This window comes from Erpetoichthys calabaricus, chromosome 5 (genome assembly GCF_900747795.2).
Source record: "Erpetoichthys calabaricus chromosome 5, fErpCal1.3, whole genome shotgun sequence".
NCBI lineage: Eukaryota > Metazoa > Chordata > Cladistia > Polypteriformes > Polypteridae > Erpetoichthys > Erpetoichthys calabaricus.
Window position 1 is genome coordinate 213,635,201 of NC_041398.2, and position 20,211 is coordinate 213,655,411.

The 20,211-nt window shown below is 39.0% G+C and overlaps 1 protein-coding gene across 1 annotated transcript in view; it reads right to left on the reverse strand.

Annotated features, from left to right (window-relative positions):
* The window catches only part of emb (embigin), a 45,791-nt gene that overhangs the window by 6,818 nt on the left and 18,762 nt on the right, over positions 1-20,211 (reverse strand). The window contains exons 4-7 of the mRNA XM_051928582.1: positions 15,906-15,999; positions 13,654-13,781; positions 4,637-4,919; positions 4,180-4,213 (exon numbers count right to left, since the gene is read on the reverse strand). Coding sequence (XP_051784542.1) covers positions 4,180-4,213; positions 4,637-4,919; positions 13,654-13,781; positions 15,906-15,999 — 539 coding nt within the window. The remainder of the gene's footprint in view (positions 1-4,179; positions 4,214-4,636; positions 4,920-13,653; positions 13,782-15,905; positions 16,000-20,211) is intronic.

Genomic DNA, 20,211 nt, shown 5'->3' on the forward strand with positions numbered 1-20,211 from the left:
CTGGGCCAGTCAAGGACATTCACAGAGTTGTCCTGAAGCCACTCCTTTGATATCTTGGCTGTGTGCTTATGGTCATTGTCCTGCTGAAAGATGAACCATCGCCCCAGTCTGAGGTCAAGAGCGCTCTGGAGCAGGTTTTCATCCAGGATGTCTCTGTACATTGCTGCAGTCATCTTTCCCTTTATCCTGACTAGTCTCCCAGTCCCTGCCACTGAAAAACATCCCCACAGCATGATGCTGCCACCACCATGCTTCACTGTAGGGATGGTATTGGCCTGGTGATGAGCGGTGCCTGGTTTCCTCCAAACGTGACGCCTGGCATTCACACCAAAGAGTTCAATCTTTGTCTCATCAGACCAGAGAATTTTCTTTCTCATGGTCTGAGAGTCCTTCAGGTGCCTTTTGGCAAACTCCAGGTGGGCTGCCATGTGCCTTTTACTAAGGAGTGGCTTCCGTCTGGCAACTCTACCATACAGGCCTGATTGGTGGATTGCTGCAGAGATGGTTGTCCTTCTGGAAGGTTCTCCTCTCTCCACAGAGGACCTCTAGAGCTCTGACAGAGTGACCATCGGGTTCTTGGTCACTTCCCTGACTAAGGCCCTTCTCCCCTGATCGCTCAGTTTAGATGGCCGGCCAGCTCTAGGAAGAGTCCTGGTGGTTTCGAACTTCTTACACTTACAGATGATGGAGGCCACTGTGCTCATTGGGACCTTCAAAGCAGCAGAATTTTTACTGTAACCTTCCCCAGATTTTTTTTTTTTTTTTTTTTGTGCCTCAAGACAACCCTGTCTTGGAGGTCTACAGACAATTCCTTTGACTTCATGCTTGGTTTGTGCACTGACATGAACTGTCAACTGTGGGACCTTATATAGACAGGTGTGTGCCTTTCCAAATCATGTCCAATCAACTGAATTTACCACAGGTGGACTCCAATTAAGCTGCAGAACCATCTCAAGGATGATCAGGGGAAACAGGATGCACCTGAGCTCAATTTTGAGCTTCATGGCAAAGGCTGTGAATACTTATGTACATGTGCTTTCTCAATGTTTTTATTTTTAATAAATTTGCAAAAAACTCAAGTAAACTTTTTTCACGTTGTCTTTATGGGGTGTTCTGTGCAGAATTCTGAGGAAAAAAATGAATTTAATCCATTTTGGAATAAGGCTGTAACATAACAAAAGGTGGAAAAAGTGATGCACTGTGAGTACTTTCCGGATGCACTGTAATTACCCCAATCTACATACTGTCAAATAAACGAACCACACGGCGTGGCGCAACGTAAGAGGCTTCACCTCTGACGCTGACATCCGAGGTTCGATTCCCGAGAGGGGGTGCAGTGAGTGTGTATGCCTGATGAGCCCAGAATTAGGGTGAAACACGTGTCGCTTATTCTTTACATTATTTGACAGTAACCACCTATACAATCAGATTGTGATTCAGACTACGAATGCCATGAAAATACATACATATATACTGTGTGTATATATATATATATATATATATATATATATATATATATATATATATATATATATATATATATATATATATATATATATGACAATCATAATTTTCAGCAAAGCAAAACTTCAATATCTAAAGAGGTAATGCAGTTGATCCCATATATCACAGACTTTGATTTTATTTTGATAATTAAAACCATAGAACTGAAAGAAGGTGTACTTATTTTTCCCCAAGATCTCTCTGTATATAAAGCTACTAATATCCATCTACCTGTATATTAATTTGCCATAACAACTGAATCTTATTTTTTAAATTGCACATTGTAGTGCTATGCTGAACCAATGGGCTAATATACTTTTAATACAGGGTGGCACAGAGAAGTGGGAAATTTTGGAACTAGGTGTTGGTGACCCTGAGGCGTGGGGACTTGTTTGCGACCAATGCGACATCGTTTAGAACCCCTTGCCACTGGTTATAATGGAGCAGTGGAGTGGTGCACAACTAGTGTTCACTTCGAAAGCCTATTATAAGAATGGAGATAGTGTCACTGCTGCGCAAAGGGAATTTTGGCATCATTACCAGTTAGGACGTCATGATCGTGTCCCGTCTGCTCATGCGATTACAACATAGGTGTGTGATTTTGAAGAAGCAGGATCAGCCTTATAAAAAAAGCCCCCAGGTGGAGCCACTTTGTATACTGCCTGACAATCGATGGCAGCTATTTGATGATTGTTTGGAAGGCACACCGTTTCACGCAACAATGACATTCCTTGGCCTCCAAGAGTCCCAGATCTCACTGTTTGTGATTTTTTTCTGTGGGGACATCTTAAAAACCAAGTCTACCACACACATCCTGCAACCACTGCTGAACTAAAAAGGAGGATTGAAGAGGAAATCACTGGCATTCCTCTTGACATTTTCAATTGAGCAATGCAGAAATTCCACAATAGGCAGTCAAAATGTGTATGGACAAATGGACAACACCTTCATGATGTTTTCTTCAAAACATAAAATGAATATTGAATGAATATTGATTACCATCATTAATTGCATATCCTGTACAATACATTTCATCATTAAATGTATTTTGTAATATGTTTATTTCATTGAATGTCAATTGAAAATTTCCCGTTTCCCTGCACCACCCTGTATTTCTACAAAGGACACTAGCATGGCGTCAGTGTGGCTGTGGCAGGTTTGTCTTTTTTAAGCTCCCTTCATGAACAGCTAACACTAAGGCTGCTCATTGTAGGGTCTAAGGTCTGCCAGCTCAGACTGTTATCTTTTCCAGCCTGAAGTAGCTGCTGCTCTTCTTTTCTTGCCATACCCGACTGCTGCTAAAGGTAGCATCGCTACAATACCATTTTCATTTTCAAGTGTATTTCTACTGTCAGGTCACCCTAGATGTAAACATAAACAATGATTTGACCATTTAACTAATTGTGGGAGGCCATTTTATATATTTATTTGTATTTGGTGTTTTTTTTATTGAATTTTCATTCATTATTTGTGTTTTGCCCATAGGGGAGGCTGAATTAAACAGTGTCTTGCAACTATAGATGTGTACACCATATGACCAAAAGTCTGTGGATAAATGCTCATCACACCCTGATAAGCTTTTTGGAAATCCCATTCTATAATCCTCCATCCTCTCACCACCCCTTTTTGTGGCTGTAACAAGCTCCACTATTCTGGGAAGGCTTGCCACAAGATTTTGGAGTGTGTATGTGGAAATTTGTGAACAGTAAGCCAAAGGAGAATCTGTGATGTCAGGTACTGATGCTGGACAAAAAGAGTTGGATCACAATCACCATTCCAATTCTCCAGGGCTCTATGCTAGCCACTTGAGTTCCTCCACACCAAACTTTTCAAATCATGTCTTTATGATCCTGGCTTTATGTACACAGGGAAGGTCATACTGGAACAGACGAGGGCAAATTTGGAAGCACACAACTGTTTAAAGTGTGTTTGTATGCTATAACATTAACTGGCCCCCTCACTGGAACCAAAGGGCCTAGCCTAAACACTGAAGAACAGCCAGACTGTTATCCTTCCACCACCAACATTTACAGTAGGCACCGTGCAGTCTGGAAGGAAAGGTTCTCCTGGCATCTGCTATACATAGATTCATCCATTAGACTGCCAGGTAGTGAAATGTAATTGATCATTCTGGAGTCCAATGCTTTACACGACTCTAGCCTCCACTTGTCATTGCTCATAGTGATCTTAGGCTTGTGTGCAGTAGCTCAGCCATGAAAATCCATTTCATGAAGCCCCTGACTCACAGTTCTTATGCTGATGTTGCTTCCAGAGGCTGTTTGATAGTTTTGTTGTGAGTGACGGAACAGAGGATGGGCAATTTTTTTTATGCACTATGTGTTTCAGCACTTCCCAGTTCACTCTGTAGTCACTTAATGGTTGAGCTGTTGTTGCTTTCACAATGACAGCACTAACAGCTAAGCAGGGCAGATCTAGCAGAGCAGAAATGTCATATACTGACTTATGCCAGATGCAACTTATGTCAATGCCACGTTTGAGGTCAATAAACTCTTCAGTATGACCCATTCTACCGGCAGTGTTTGTCAAGGGAGGTCGCATGGCTGTGTGTTTGATTTTATGGGTGGGGCTGAAAGAGCTGAACTCAGTAATCTGGAGGGGTGTCCACATACATTTGGTCATATGGTGTAGATAGGCACAAACTCTTGGAATACTTACAACTTTTCAGTATGTTCACTGTCTTTGCCATTTTCTGTGAAAAAAAGATACCAATATTATGTGTGTTGTCAATCAAAATAGTAATGCTATGAGAAAAGTAAGACACAATAGCTGCATATGTTCAGCGCTTTAAGACGGCAGTCATTATGAATGATGCATTGTAGTGATTAATTATATTTGTATCTGTTTTTGAATGAAAGTTAGCATGTCCTAAATTTTAAATTACAATGCACTTTTTTATCACATAATAATACATCACTTGATTTACTGAATTTTGCACATATTTAAAAAACACTGTATACTGTAATTATAACATCACCAATAACACCCACACCCACTAATTTAAAAGAAGGACACTAGAAGAAGTTTTATAAAAATAGATCATTCAAGCCCAAACATAGCTTGCCACCCATTTTCATGCAACCATGCAAGCTAATATGAATATATTAAAAATAACCTGTAATTGTTTGTTTCTTCTTAGTATGGTGCTCATAAATCAGAATCAAAGAAACAAGAATTAAAACTTCTACAGCAATAGCCAGGAAGGGTTTCAGGGGGACAGTGTAACTGAGAACTTTGAGATGAATACGGCCTTCACTTGATCCAATATCATAAATGGCGCTGCACCAGAAAATGCCAGAATCTTCTTGTGTTAATCCCATTATTTTAAGAGATGCTTTTTTCCCTTTTTCCACTGCAGTTGTGAATTTCTCTGGATTTAGTGTTGCATTGATAATATTCTGAAAAAACGCCAAAAGAATACAATTAAAATATATATATATAAAATGCTAAGGGTTATTCTATCTGTCACATGATTACTCACAAGCCGCTGGGGCTAGAAGCTTGATCTTAGTTGTATGTAAAATCGAATCACGTGATATGATAGTGGCAACCTCTATGAAGTTACCAGGATTCACATATTTCTTACAGTAAACTGATCGAGAAGGTGACATGGCGGAGAGAAAAAGGAGAGCAGTGACATCTGCTGACTGTGAAGCAAAGTCAGTTACATGCTAGCAAGAAGAAGAAGAATCACAGCCCTGGTATCTCCACCTCACATTCTACTGGTACTTGTGAACCACTGGAGCTGGGACCTTGATCTTTGGAGGAACAGAGATGTGTGTGTTTTCTACTTATTATAAAAAAAATCAGGAGTATGCTCTCCTTGACTTTCTCATATATTGAGATAGAGGAAAAGGTCATCAGAACCACTTCCAGTTGCGCAATATTTCTCAAATATCATATGTCTTTGTTTCTCATCATAACTAATTGATAATATTGATACATATTTATCTCTTTTTGTAATCAAACTTTATATTAAAATGATATTTTCGCACTTAGGGAGGTCAAAAATGGTGGTGGAATTTTTTCATGATTACATATCCATTACCTAGATTACGTGCAAAGTAAGAGTTATAGTCACCTAAAAAGAGAAAAATTGTTAGTGTTATATAATATTTGTTGCAATAAATTGCAATAGGTAAAACTGTATTTAGCTACATATAATTATGTTAATGATGTTGGAAATAAAAAAAAATCATAAAATTAAATATATTACCAGGAACAAGCATGTGTACAAAATCTCATTGACCAGGACAAAGTGTTTTTGAGATATCGTGTTTACACACAGACAGACATAATTTCAAAAATGGTATTTTCGGACTCAGGAAGGTCTAAAACGTCAAGATTCATCAAAATCTTGAGGTTGAATTTTCTCACAATTCTTATACTTTCTCTATACTATTTATACAAGAAAGTAAATACGGATATTGATAAGTAACAACACTACACAATTTAATCTACTAAAATTTTTCTAGGTGCCAGAGTTGCAAAATAATTGAACAGTATTAAGACCAAACGTTTATTGGTCAAGACTGTTAGATGTGCAGAGCACAGTGAAATTTTTATTTGCGTATTCTAATCAACATATAACATATTTCCATACTCCTTTGCCATGATTAGTGAGTGTAACAAACTTACAGTGAAACTTATGTCTTCTTTACCTGAACAATTTCAAATCACAGATTTAATTCTACAAATAAACCTATGTTTGGATTAACTGCATGACAACTACAATTGTTCTCACTCGCCTCTTTTTGTCCAACAGGTTATTTAACATCATGTCATTTTGGAACCCCCTTAATCCACACTAGGGTCACATGATTGGGTGGTTGATGGATGGCAGAGCCCATCCCAGCTAGCATTGGATGCAAGGCAGGAACAGTCCTTGGACAGGGCACCAGTCCATCGCAAGATGAAAATACACACACACACACACCAAACACACACTAGGGCCAATTTAGTTCTGCGGATTCTCCTAACTTGCATGTCATTGGACAGTGAAAGGAAACCAGAGCACCCTGGGGAGACTCATGCAGACATGGGAAGAACATGCATATTCCATACATGGAGGACCTGGGATGTGAATCCCAGTCACCTTAATGCATCTCAACAGTGCTACCACCATGCTGCCCAGGGTAATATTAAAGAATGTGAATTCTGTCATAACCTAGAAGTGATATTCTAGTGCATATAAGCAAAAAGAATAGTTTTCACATCGATACCAACATAACATAATATTCTCAAACCCACTTAATCGAGTTCAGGGTCATGGTTTAAAAAGTCATTACTATGCTCTTGAAACACTTCATGCATTGCTCATAAACATCATTCTAAAGAAAATATTGTCATGTTACATTCTTCGACGTTGGAATCCTCTCTTCTTTTGATTGTAACTTTTGGGCATACATCTAATATTTGGGTTTTCTATTTTACTTAAATGTGTTAAAGAAAGTGGCAAACATCATAACCTCAGCCATCCTCACCAACAAGTTCCATCACCCTCCCAAGCAAGAACTTTACCTTTGTGAGGGTAGGAGTGTGGCCGTGATCACAGCCTAAATTGCACACAGGTCTACTTTGCACTACACAAGACTGGCAGCTAACAGTGGACCTAAATGGACAATTTAAGTTCCCGGCACACATTGTATTAACATTGTTGTGTCCAGATAGAGTTGTTCTGTCATAAACACAACTTATGTCATGACAGAACTGACTGTTCCATGGGTGGTTGACATGGAGGTGGTGTATAAGAGGAAGTAACCAAAGTACCAGTCACTTCTGGAGCACTGCTGGGGACAAGAACGGTAAACTCGTTGCCTGCCTGTGGAAGTGGGTTGCAGGGGCTGTGCTGGTCACGTAGTCTGTAATTCATTTGCTCTGCTCGGCATCACAGGGGTTGCAGAGGTAAACCATAGAAAGAACCTCCCGATGGCTCTGGATAAAGATGGGTGATCTGTGGACTACAGCTATTTAGACGCAAGTTTGACTGGGTAGCCTTGGCTAACAAAACACTTAATGACCCAAGGATATATCATGGATGATGTGTTTCCCAGTGGAACATTCAGATGTATCGGCACATCAAATTACATCATAAATGTTTTTTCACACTCTTCCAAGACTAACAGAATCTCTTTTGATTACAATTTTCCCTTTGACGTTCATTGCCCATGTATATGCTCTAGTTTTGTGACTGCACTTTTTACGTTTTAAAATGACATAACTTATCAGGCATAAACTAACTTTGATAAAAAAGTGGATGGTAAACAATGGGAACTGTGAACAGATCTTCTGCATTTAACTGATATGTGCCTGAAGTTGAATGCACTTTCTATCTATAAAGGGGCTAAACGTAGTACAGAACTCTTTTACAGAGTGTTTAATTAAGTTCCTTATTTTTTTCTTCTGACATCTTTAAAAGTTAAAGCATGTGGAAAGGCAGGTTGGGTAGTGCTTGAAATGCTGGACTCCTATTACTTTTGTGTTGGGTTTAATTAATTTCCTTTTTTTCTACTGCCAGCTTTAAAAAATAACTTTGTCTCAACGGTTTCACTAATCTCCCTCAAACCCAGCAATTATTCATAATCAGCTTTGAGAATCAAGTAGATCATTTTTAATGCTCACATTTGCTTTCTGTTCCAAGTTACATTTATCACGTTAGCATATGAAAAGAACAGTGTGTTTAAACAACTCGGAGGAGGTTGTTTCTCTAATTCTACCTACTGTGTATGGTTAGTTGTGAAATAATACACTCATTCATCTGACATGTTGTCTGCTATCAAGATCCTTGAAAGACAGGAGAAGACAAGTGTTCAGTCTGGTTAGCATGTGTGGCCTGATTCTAAATACAGTTGTGGTCATGCAGGTTTATATAAAGCACAGAAGCATGTAGGTTTAAAAACCTTTAATGTAGGGAAATGCAGAATCGTTTTTTGTAACATGCCAACTGACTTAAGACAAATCTAAATATTTTAAAATGCATTTGGCTTATTCATATCAAATGAACAAACTGAATTTTTTATAATTGCTGCTTCAGTACTGCTACTGCCTCATAGTCAGTGCTACTCAATTCCTGGAACAAAAATGATTTTTTTTATCATTTTACTTAGATCCATATGCATCAAGTACCCAGCAACCATCACAATGATTATAAACACAAAATGGTTGTACTCATGAAATTTTGAAATAAAAAATGCCAGCATATGTGAAAAAACAAATACGAAAAACAAGAACGCAATACCTCACCAAAATAGTGTTAATCTATCTCAAGAGCAAAAATGACAATTCATTTTTGCACAAAATTACAAAGTAGGCCTAAAGGTTAATTGGAAACTTTAAAACAGCCTGCTGTGAGTGGATGTTAGTATGTGTTTCAGTGTGTGCGCAAAGACTCATAAGAACATGAGAAATCTGACAAACGAGAGACCATTCAGTCCATCAGCCTTGTTTATTTAACTAGCTAAGCTATATCAATATCTCATCTAGATACTTCTTAAGGGTAGTCACCGGTTTCTGCTTTAACGACCGTATATACTGTAGCAGTAGAGGCTTTTACTGACCTCTTGAACCCTCAGGTACCACTCCAAACACCAGTTAAAAGTCCAAGAGTTTTTTATTTTATAACAATTACGTGCACAAAGCACTCTCCACTCCACACTATACATACACTAATCAATAATCAAGCACAAATACCAATCCTCCTCTCCCAGACACTTCGCCACCCTTCCTCCCAGCTCAGCTCAATGTCTGGGCACTCCCAGCGTCCTTTTATACGCCCTGACCCCGAAGTGGTTCCTGTCCAACAATCCACAAGTCCTCATTACTTCCGGGTCAGGGTAAAAGTCCTTCTCTTCAACCTGTAAGCACGTCGTTTCTCCTGTTCATGTGACCAGGACGTACTTCCAGGTTATAGGGCACATAACTGTCCGACAGCCTCTCTATAGCGACTCCTGGTGGCCCCCATGGTATCCAGCAGGGCTGTGCATACAAACTACAAAGTCCATGAGGCCCTGCTGGAATTCGGGGAACGTCCACGCTGTAGGGAGAGCTCCACCTGGCGGCCTGGGGGTGAGGGCCGGAATATTTAGCCGGCCATCCACCACAGAACTCGTGTTTAAGTTCTCTCGCGGATAACTCAGGGCTTGATTTTAACGTATAATTTCCAGTATTTTATAATGTCGGTCATATAAGTTGAATGCGGAAAACTCACGCTATTGGTCCAAGAGATTAAGATATGCTAATGCCCACCTGAGAGAGTAACCACAGAGATGCTGCATTTGCTTTCTGTGTATTGTGCCTACGTAACTACACGGTAATACCCAAACCCTTCTGAAGTGACGATTGCACTGTTTTGTGTTTTTTGTATCTCACACCCTCATATACTGTACCTTTATCGTAAGAACATCCCTTATCTAGGTGGAACATTCGATTAGAAGAAAATATGAAGCTGGTTTTAAATGAAAAGTCGTTGAAGTGGTGAAAGAAATTGGTAACTGTGCTGCTGCAACAAAATTCATTTGTCTGAGAAACTGGTGCGAGATTGGAGGAAGCAAGAAGATGTAAAAAAAAATGTAAGTGTTGTATTTTTGAACAGGCATATAATTCGGGGTCTGATTTCATGATTGATTTTTCAGGTTTCAAGACCCAAATTATACGCGAGTATATGCGGTACATGTCTCGGTAGTTTGTTCCATAGTCCCAGATCTTTTTGCATGAAGAAGTGCTTCCTCGCGTCAGTCCTAAGTGACCTAAATGTCCTAAATTTCCTACATGTCCTAAATTTAAAATGCCTTAAATTTCCTCTTGTGTATTTCAGCATGTGAGTCACCATTAAGTTGAATGAATTCTACTGGGTCTTCTTTATCAATGCCTTTCAGAATTCTGAAGACCTGAATTAAGTCACCATACAATCTTCTCTGCTCAAGACTAAACAGGTTTAATTCTCTGAGTCTGTCAAAGTAAGTGTTTTGAGATCTTATTTTACAAATTTATTTCTCATTAAATACATTTTTCCTCATAATTTTATAGATGGTCCTGAGAGTTTTTTATCCAGGAAACAACAGTCTTAATGGTAAAATCACTCCTTGATAAGTTTTAAGGTAGGATGAAACTATTTATACTTTACCGCAACACCACCTTGTTTTGTCATGGGCACTGCCATATCATGCTACTGTTATTATGATAGTCGCTAGGTGTGTGGTTTTAAAGTCACATCTCTAGCACAACAGTATAAAAGCCTACATGTAATTAAAAAGGACATCCTAGATTTTTTGGATTACTCTAAAAACTTTGTTACAGTATTCTGCTTTTGATTTCTCAGTTTTTGATCTCTTGACTTTGTATTTACTTTTGGTTTTAGTTGCCGTCATAATAACTTTCTCAGGTTTAATCTCTTACAAGCTTTTTAACGTCTTTCTTCATGGTCCTGTCTTTACAATCTGCCTTGTAGCAGAACAGTAGAACATGTCCTTAAGTCCTGGGATGCACATAGCTTTCATCTGCACAGCTTCAAGTGCTGCTATGTCTTTCTTGTAGTGTGGTGACCTGAACTGCACACAGTACTCTAGATGTGCTCTGACTAGTATATTATATAGACTAAGCATAATGTCCCTCGATTTATATTCAACAGTTTTAACGATATATCCTAATATTTTATTTGCCTTTTAAATAGTGTCTCCACATTGCTTACATGATGCAAATGATGTGTCAGCATAAACTGCCAAATCCTTTTCAGAGGTTGCTTCCTGTCAGTCATTGTCTCCCATCTTGTATTTGTAATTGACGTTGCCTATGGCATGTGTAGCACTTTTCACTTTTTTGTATTTTTCCAAGTGTTAGTCCAGATCTGAAGTTTGTCTGTGTATTTGAACCATTTCTTCTGCCTCCTCTGTGTCTGCCATTTCTCCAGTTTTAGTGTTAGTGTCTGATGCTCTGTCGCCTTGCACCAAATGGTCCTTTGATAAGCACCAGCTCCTTGTACCTCTGAAATGGACAAGTGGGTCAGAAAGTGAATGAATATAAAAATTGATTTAATATAAGTAAGAAAGGGAGTACATGAATATGCCCCGTGATAAAGCAACACCCGATCCAGTGATGGCATTTGCCTTGTCCTGGAAGATGCTGGGATAGGCCCCACTTAAACTAAGCAACTTTGAGATTGAATGCATGCATTGATAAGTAGTGTTTTCACATTCATGGTTTAATTTTCCAAAGATGTTCCTTTTTACTTTCTCATATATGAAGTATAGGGAAAGTACTGTAATCATCCAAAAATTCAATGTTGAGATTTTGATGAATCTCAATGTTTTGGACCTCCCTGACTTTCTCATTTAAAAAGTATAAGGAAAGTACTGAAATCCTCCAAAAATTCCATTTCGAGATTTTGATGAATCTGAAAATACCATTTTTGGAATTATGTCTGTGTGTCTGTGTGCGTGTGTGTGTGTGTGTGTATGTAAACACAATAACTTGAGTACGTTTTCACTTAGGTCAACCACATTTTGCATACAAGTATTAGGTACAAAATGTAGATTTCTATTAACTTTTGGGCTATTTCCGCTCACCAGAAGTGGTACTTTACCTTTTATTCATGCAGCTGCACAGTCTGATTTATTCAACTTTACTTTTATAATGATTATATTTAATATATTATTAATTTGATTTGATTTGTTGTTGATGGTCCTTTAATGTACATAATATAAAAATACAACCATTGTCTTGCAGTATACTCCTTAAATACCCATCCCCATATCTGAGTATATGAGAAAGTCTAGGGAAGACGACTCCCAATTTTTCTAGTTATGATGGGGAATTAAATGGGAGCTACTAGCTCTTTTTTGGCTCTTATACTTAAATCCTACTCCAGTGTTTCTTAACCTAAAATAGGTTACATGATGTCTGAACTTGGGTTGCACTGAGCTGTGAAATACAGTAGTACTGAATGAGAAAGGGTCGCTAAAGTTTTGTGTGAAGCCTTGTGTTGGGTCACTGCAGGCAACGGGAAACCCCCCAGGGCAACAAGATGATTGGAGATTCTCCCAGGGTCACATGGGATGATGGCCTCTGGCAATTCTATAAGGGGGTCACCCCCACCATCCAGAACAACAATGTGTGGCGAATCTAGGAGGGGGTTGGATCACCTAAAAGATGTTCCGTGGGCCGTGAAGACACAAAAAAGACAAAATTAGGTCACGAGAATAAAAGTTTAAGAACCACCATCCTATGAAAATATCAAAGCCAAGCATAAAGTGTAACTTTTTTGGCTTTTTAAAAATTGTTTTTCGGGCATTTTTCCTTTCTTACTGTTCTCAAATTTCTGCAGCGTGCTGCTTGTTGCAAAATAAGATAATATGGTAAATAAGCAAACTTTTAGTTATTGTTGTAAACAGGTACAAGAACATTAGTCATACTGTATGTTTGTGGTTTAAATATTTTAATTTCCAAATTTGGCAAGGATATCATAAATAGAACTAGATCACCATTCCTGATGAAGAGGAGAATTAAAAATTCTTTAAACTTTTCTTGAGGTCTGAGTTTAATACTCATTAAATTAAATCATATGCCCTTTTCACACTGAATATTAATCCAGTGCACTCCTTTTATAGCCTGATTGCTTTTCATGAATACATACAGTATATTCCTAGACCAAAAAATACCAGAGCCGGATTGGACAGAGGCACAGTTTTCCCGAGCAAGTATACACTTGCTTTACAAGTGTGACAAATCTCATAATAATAATAATTGTCAGATTTTCATTTTGAGTTGCTCAAATAGCAAATGCAGTAGAATTTCAAGTTTCAAAGCACTATGTAAAGATATAATAACTAGAAGGTACATTAAATGACACGCTGGAGGGACTATGTCTCTCGACTGGCCTGGGAACGCCTTGGGATTCTCCCGGAAGAGCTAGAAGAAGTGGCCGGGAAGAGGGAAGTCTGGGCATCTCTGCTCAAGCTGCTGCCCCCGCGACCCGACCTCGGATAAGCGGGAGACAATGGATGCATGGATGGATGGATGGATAAATTAAATGTTGATTTTACCTGGTAGACCTTAACACCCTAAATAGCAAAAATACCTGTTATTGATTGCAAACAATTTAAGAATGTAAAAGAATAAGGTTATCGACAAAATCATTACCCTCTCTGTGCCATTAAGTCTGTACCACGTCCATCCATTGGGCAGGTGTGAATGTGCTTTACAGACCATCACAATAGCATCCCCTTCATAGCTAATAAGAGGCTTTTCCCTTCCCTCAGTGTGAGGAACTATAGACAAAAAGAAAACAAATACAATCCAATGATAATTGATATCTGGGCCTAAATTTAACATTTGAACATTACTACAGCTCTCGCATTGTATTCAGCTACATGGAAACCTTATCAACCAACTGATGTTTATTAGCCAAACTGAAATTAAGTTAGTTATTTCTTCCACAACCATGATATGTATTAATTTGCCACATTCAACTGTATTTTAAAGTGAAGCATTTTTATGAATTTGAAAAATACCTTGTGCATCTTGCAGTTTACAATAGGGCTGAAGTGTACCAGGGTTCAAATATGAAAAAAGGCTACACTTAAAAAAATATGTCTATTCTTCAAGGCAAAAATGTTATTAGATATTAATTCACATTTTCTGATTGCGCAAATTTCATAAAATAGTGCATCCACATTATTTTAGAAAGGAATAAAAAAAGCAAAGTGTTTGTGAGATTTGGTCATTTTAATAGAAAACCGGCTCTGCACCACATCATGAAGATTGGACTGTGTGGAAGGCTAAAAATGGGCACCAGCCCATCACAGGAACAACTGACACGCGCACACCATGGACAATCCCATTGATGCTAACCTGGAATCATCATTTCAAATTATCATTATGAATTTGTATGTGTGTTAAATATAGCGAACACCACGCTAAGTCAGACAGAATGCGGACACTCCACACAGACAATGAGCAGGTGTGCATGACATTATATCCATGAAGTATCACCAAAAATGATTGTTCCACCTTGCCGCTCTACATAAAATCTACTCATGTGTACAGTATTCACTTTACTAGTAAACAAAAATTCCATTGTTAATATTCTACAGCTCTACATTTCAGCACGCTCCACTTGCAACTACAGTGAATTAACTAACCTTAATTAAGTTTGGAACTTCAGTTGGCTTCAATAATGTTTGATCAGGAACTCATTTTTTTTTTTCGTCTTCAGCTGGAAGAAGTCATCCATGAAGAACTGAGCGATATAAACTCACAGATCTGCTTTCAGTAGGACTTCCATTCGAATGATTACATAAAACCTAAGCACTACAAGCCATAACTTTAACGTATCATGATTACCACATGGAAGTTAACAGAAACTGTAAATGTTTTGTTTTAACTTTTTGTTTATAACTTGGATATGCATATTTTCAAACCATATACTTGAAAGACAAATTTACTCTGAATAGCTCCAGACACGTTTGGTTTTGTGTTTAAACTCCATCCGCGATGGCCTGTGAGCAGACAAGGAAACAGGAAATGTATTCTTACCTCAAGTAAAATAGTTCCTTAGTACAGTCTGTTAAAAATAATTATTTCTGGTTTCCTTTCATTATCACAAGGATTCATCATAAATGTGGAGGGCATGTTTTCTTAAATTGAAACCTTTGCAGCTTCAAAGGCGACACATTTGTAAAGCTTTAAGGCTTTTTCATTCACCAATGGACCCTGGTACCCATTGTAAACTGCAAGACCCGGGAGGGTATTTTTAAAATTTATAAAAAATGGTTCACTTTAGAACACAGTTTTCAGTGGCAAATTAATATCTACCATGATTGTGAAGCAATAACTTAAACTACTACTAAACTTCTCCTTTAAGGATTTAGGCAATTAGGAAATAAAACTCCCTCCTGAAGAAAATGCAATTAAAGAATAAATGTTCTTATGATACACAGCATGAATAAGAAGAAAAGCATCTGCCCCTCGGGGTATATATCATCTTACTGTCAGGTCTATTAACTTCATAATTTCAAAATCTAATAATAAATGATTAACACTTGTAAGAAATCCTGCCTTGCCTTCAAAGTCCTTAACTTTACCTTTGCTGCTATAACTTTCTCAAAACCAGGACATTTTATTATAAACTTTATCTCAAAGATTGTACTTTACACAGTATATCAGTCTTAATCAGAATGGTAGAACTGGTAGCTGCAAAATATAGATGCATAGATCAAAACAAACAATATTATCAGATGTCCATTAACTTGATCATTATTATTATTCATTTTATAATTTGAGGCAATTAAATAAAGTATTTTTATGGTTAGAAAAAAATTCAAAACTTCATTGACCTATTTTTGTTTTAGATTACCACACACTTTCCATTTTTGCATGCAAAGCAATCTCACCTGTCACAATAAATCTAGCTTCTGCCTCAGGTCTCAAATCAAACACACAACTGTAATTTCCAAGGTGGCTACTGTCTGTAATTGGAAACCTGAAAGAGTGCACACATACATTAGTTTAAAGCCATGACTACACTATATACAGTAGGTATTGGATAAGAGGCCTACATATTTACAAAGGGTATGTTAATATAGTATGAATGGTTACACATTGTTCACAAGTAACAGAAAACCACATGGCACCTAAGAGTAATGTACAAAGTTGAAATGAAATTTAATTGTAGCCCATACTTTGAGAGCATCTACATAGTTTATTGCATCTATACAAGCTAAATGTGAGGAATAAAATATGCAAACAAAGCTAACAATCTCTCATGGGACTGAGACCAAACATTCTCTCCATACACGTAATTTCTAAAACTGCTCCGTTTTGAAGCCAGTGCCAGTGCTGGATGTTATTTTTTCAGCAAAGGTCCGATTGCTGGCTTATGTTTTTCTTTTGTTTAAGCTATTATTTTATGTGTTTTTGTCATTTTTAAAAAATGTTTGTATGCAATTTTGTTTTGTTTAAATATTACTTCATAATGTAGTGTTTGTATATATTTCATGGTTATTGCCCCAGTGTTCTGTTGGTGGAAGCCCAAGAGGCGGATTCACTGTGATGTCATTACTGAAGGGCTGCCTAGCTAAGGGCAGAGGTCCGGTGAGAGTCAGTAGCGGTTGAGGAGAATGGATATTTTTTTTGAGTATTATTTGAATTTCTATTTTCTGTTTTTTATTTTTGATCTGGTGCGGCATGGTGGTGCAGTGGGTAGCGCTGCTGCCTCGCAGTTGGGAGACCTAGGGACCTGGGTTCGCTTCCCGGGTCCTCCCTGCGTGGAGTTTGCATGTTCTTCCCGTGTCTGCGTGAGTTTCCTCCGGGCGCTCCGGTTTCCTCCCACAGTCCAAAGACATGCAGGTTAGGTGGATTGGCGATTCTAAATTGGGCTTGGTGTGTTTGTGTGTGTCCTGCGGTGGGTTGGCACCCTGCCTGTGATTGGTTCCTGCCTTGTGCCCTGTGTTGGCTGGGATTGGCTCCAGCAGACCCCCGTGACCCTGTGTTCGGATTCAGCGGGTTGGAAAATAGATGGATTTTTGCTCTGTCTCCAGTATCTCTGATTGGACTTGGTTGCTTTGGGCTGCTTATTTTAAGCAAACCATTTTTGTTTCCTTTGTGCTTTCTTTTCCATGATTACTCAGTTTTTGTTCTTCCTTTTCTTTTTTTTTTAGTAAATCTTTGAAATTATGGAACATTGTTTTATTTTTGTTTGAAAGGCCAAAGATTTATGATTCCATCCCCAAAAGACATTTTTATGTTTTTAAAGGTTTTTGTATTTTTTGAGCTTGAACCCCATTGTGGGCCCACGCAGAGAAGAAATTCTGCCTTTAGAATTTGGGGCTAGGCTGCCTGGGGTAAGATCTGTTTCTAAGGTTCAGACCAAGTGAAGTCTGGGTCTGGTTGTGTGATATTTTGAGGCCAGCATCCCTTTTTCCCCTTGGCAAATATCTTGTAGAAGTATAATATTATGGTCTGCTATGCAGACTATGTTCAAATTTGTCTTTTCTTACTTCTGAGGATACTCAACAAATTGAGTCCCTTACTGAGTATTTTAATAAGATCAAAGCCTGGATGGCAGTTAGCTTAATGAAAACAAAAGTGAGCTGATTGTTTTTGGCAATTTTAATTAAGTCAAGAATTTTAATTTGAATTTAGGCTTTGAAACTATTCTGTTCAACTTGACTGTTAACAATTTGGTTTTATTTTTGGATGCAGAGTTTACATTTGTCAGTTAGATTAATTCAGTTGTCAGGACCATTTTTCTCATCACAAACAAATTTCCAAGCTCAAGCCTTTATTACCTCCTGACTGGATTACTGCAATGCACTTTACTTGGGTGTTAATCAGTCTGCATTATCCTGGCAACAAATAGTGCGGAATGTAACTGCTCACTGGTACTAACAAGAGACACTATATTTCACCAGTTTTAGCCATGTTCCAGTGCCTTCCTATGAGGTACAGAATTCCATTCAATATTTTGCTCATGGTTTACAACACTCAGCATGGTCTGGTTGCCTGTTATCTCACAGAGCTAATCTAAACAGCATCAGCCTCTAGATTTTTAAGGTATTCAAGACATCCTCTTCTGATTATATACCACTCTCATTTGAAACCGAAGGGAGACCAAGCCTTTTCAGTAGCTGTCCCAAGGCTTTGGAGGAGCAGTTTGGTTTTATGCCGGGGAACAACTGATTCACTCTTTGCATTGAGACGGCTCATAGAGAAGCATTGAGAAAAACTGAAAGGTTTGCATATGGTGCTTATTAATTTGGAGAAGGCCTATGATGAGTGAAAAGAGTCAAAAGAGATGTGAGATGTCTGATGTGAGAAGGTCCTTCAAAAAGGTCAATCCTCGCAAAGCTCCGGGACCAGATGGCATCCCAGGCCGTGCCCTCAGAGCATGTGCTGACCAGCTAGCAGGTGTGTTCACCAAAATTTTCAATCTCTCCCTGAGGCAGTCAGTGGTCCCCACTTCCTTCAAGGCATCCACCATCATTCCTGTCCCAAAGAAACCGGTGGTCTCCTGTCTGAATGACTATCGCCCGGTTGCACTGACATCGGTCATTATGAAGTGCTTCGAGCAACTAGTCAAAGGTTACATCTGCTCCTCCCTCCCTGACACGCTGGATCCTCTCCAATTTGCTTACAGAGCAAACAGATCGACAGAGGATGCCGTTGTGCTAACAATAAACACTGCCCTCACCCACCTGGAAAGAGGAAATACATATGTAAGAATGCTGTTCATAGATTACAGCTCGGCATTCAACACCATCATCCCCTCAAAACTCGTCTTGAAGCTTGACGACCTTGGGTTGGGGACGACCATCTGCAGATGGATTTTCTCTTTCCTCACAAACAGGCCCCAGGTGGTGAGAGTCGGCAAACACACATCCTCATCACTCATTTTAAACACAGGAGCGCCGCAGGGCTGTGTGCTTAGCCCCCTCTTGTATTCCTTGTTCACCCATGACTGTGTTGCAAAACACGGCACAAACACCATCATCAAGTTTGCAGACGACACAACCATCATAGGCCTTATCACTGACAACGATGAGACGGCCTACAGAGAGGAGGTGCTGGCATTGAGTAATTGGTGCCTAGATAACAACTTGTCTCTTAACGTCAGCAAAACCAAGGAGATGATTGTGGACTATCGAAAACAACAAGGCAGAGAACACCAGGCCATCTACATCAGCGGCATAGAAGTTGAAAGAGTCAACAGCTTCAAGTTCCTCGGAGTAAACATCACCCAGGATCTCTCGTGGACCCTTCACATAGACACTGTGGTCAAGAAAGCTCGCCAGCGGCTCTACTTCCTGAGGAGGCTGAGGAAGTTTGGCATGAATGCCAACATCACCTCAAACTTTTACAGGAGTGTGGTCGAGAGTCTGTTAACGGGCTGCATTACCGTCTGGTATGGGAGCTGCTCTGCCAGCAGCTGGAAATCACTACAGAGAGTGGTGAAGGCAGCAGAGCACATCACGGGCAAGAGTCTTCCTGCCATTGAAGACATTTACCTCCATCGGTGCTTGCGTAAGACAAGCAGCATCATAAAGGACCACAGCCATCCAGCACGCCAGCTGTTCTCCTTGTTACCGTCCGGCAGACGATACAGGAGTCTGGCTGCTCGGACTACAAGACTTAAGAACAGTTTTTACCACCAGGCCATTCGACTCCTCAACAGCAACACCTGAACACTTACACACACTTACATTACATCTACATTGCACTACTCACACACAAACTGTACCTGCACACACTCTGAATACTGACTGGAACATGCATCTGCACTTTATGGAATATGCATCTGCACTTATAAAACATTATCTGTGCAATAACTGTCATTTGTACTTGCTGCTCATTCAACTCATATTGCTCTATAACTTCTTTTAAAACATACACATTTTATTTTATGTGACTTGTCTATTTTTAACTTGTAATCTTTTTTTAAGCTTTATTGGATCTAGGCTGAGTGACTTGTTTTTCTCGTCATACACATTTCATTGTATGTTGACCCTGTGTTAACCTATATATGACAAATAAACCTAAACCTAAGAGATCTGGAGGTGCATGAAAGAGAAAGGGGTACCAGCGAAGTATGTGAGGATTGTCCAGGATATGCATGAGGGTTTGAGGACTCTTGTTAAAAGCAGTGCTGGTGTAACAGACACAATCTCAGTTAGAGTAGGTCTGCACTAGGGATCTTCTCTA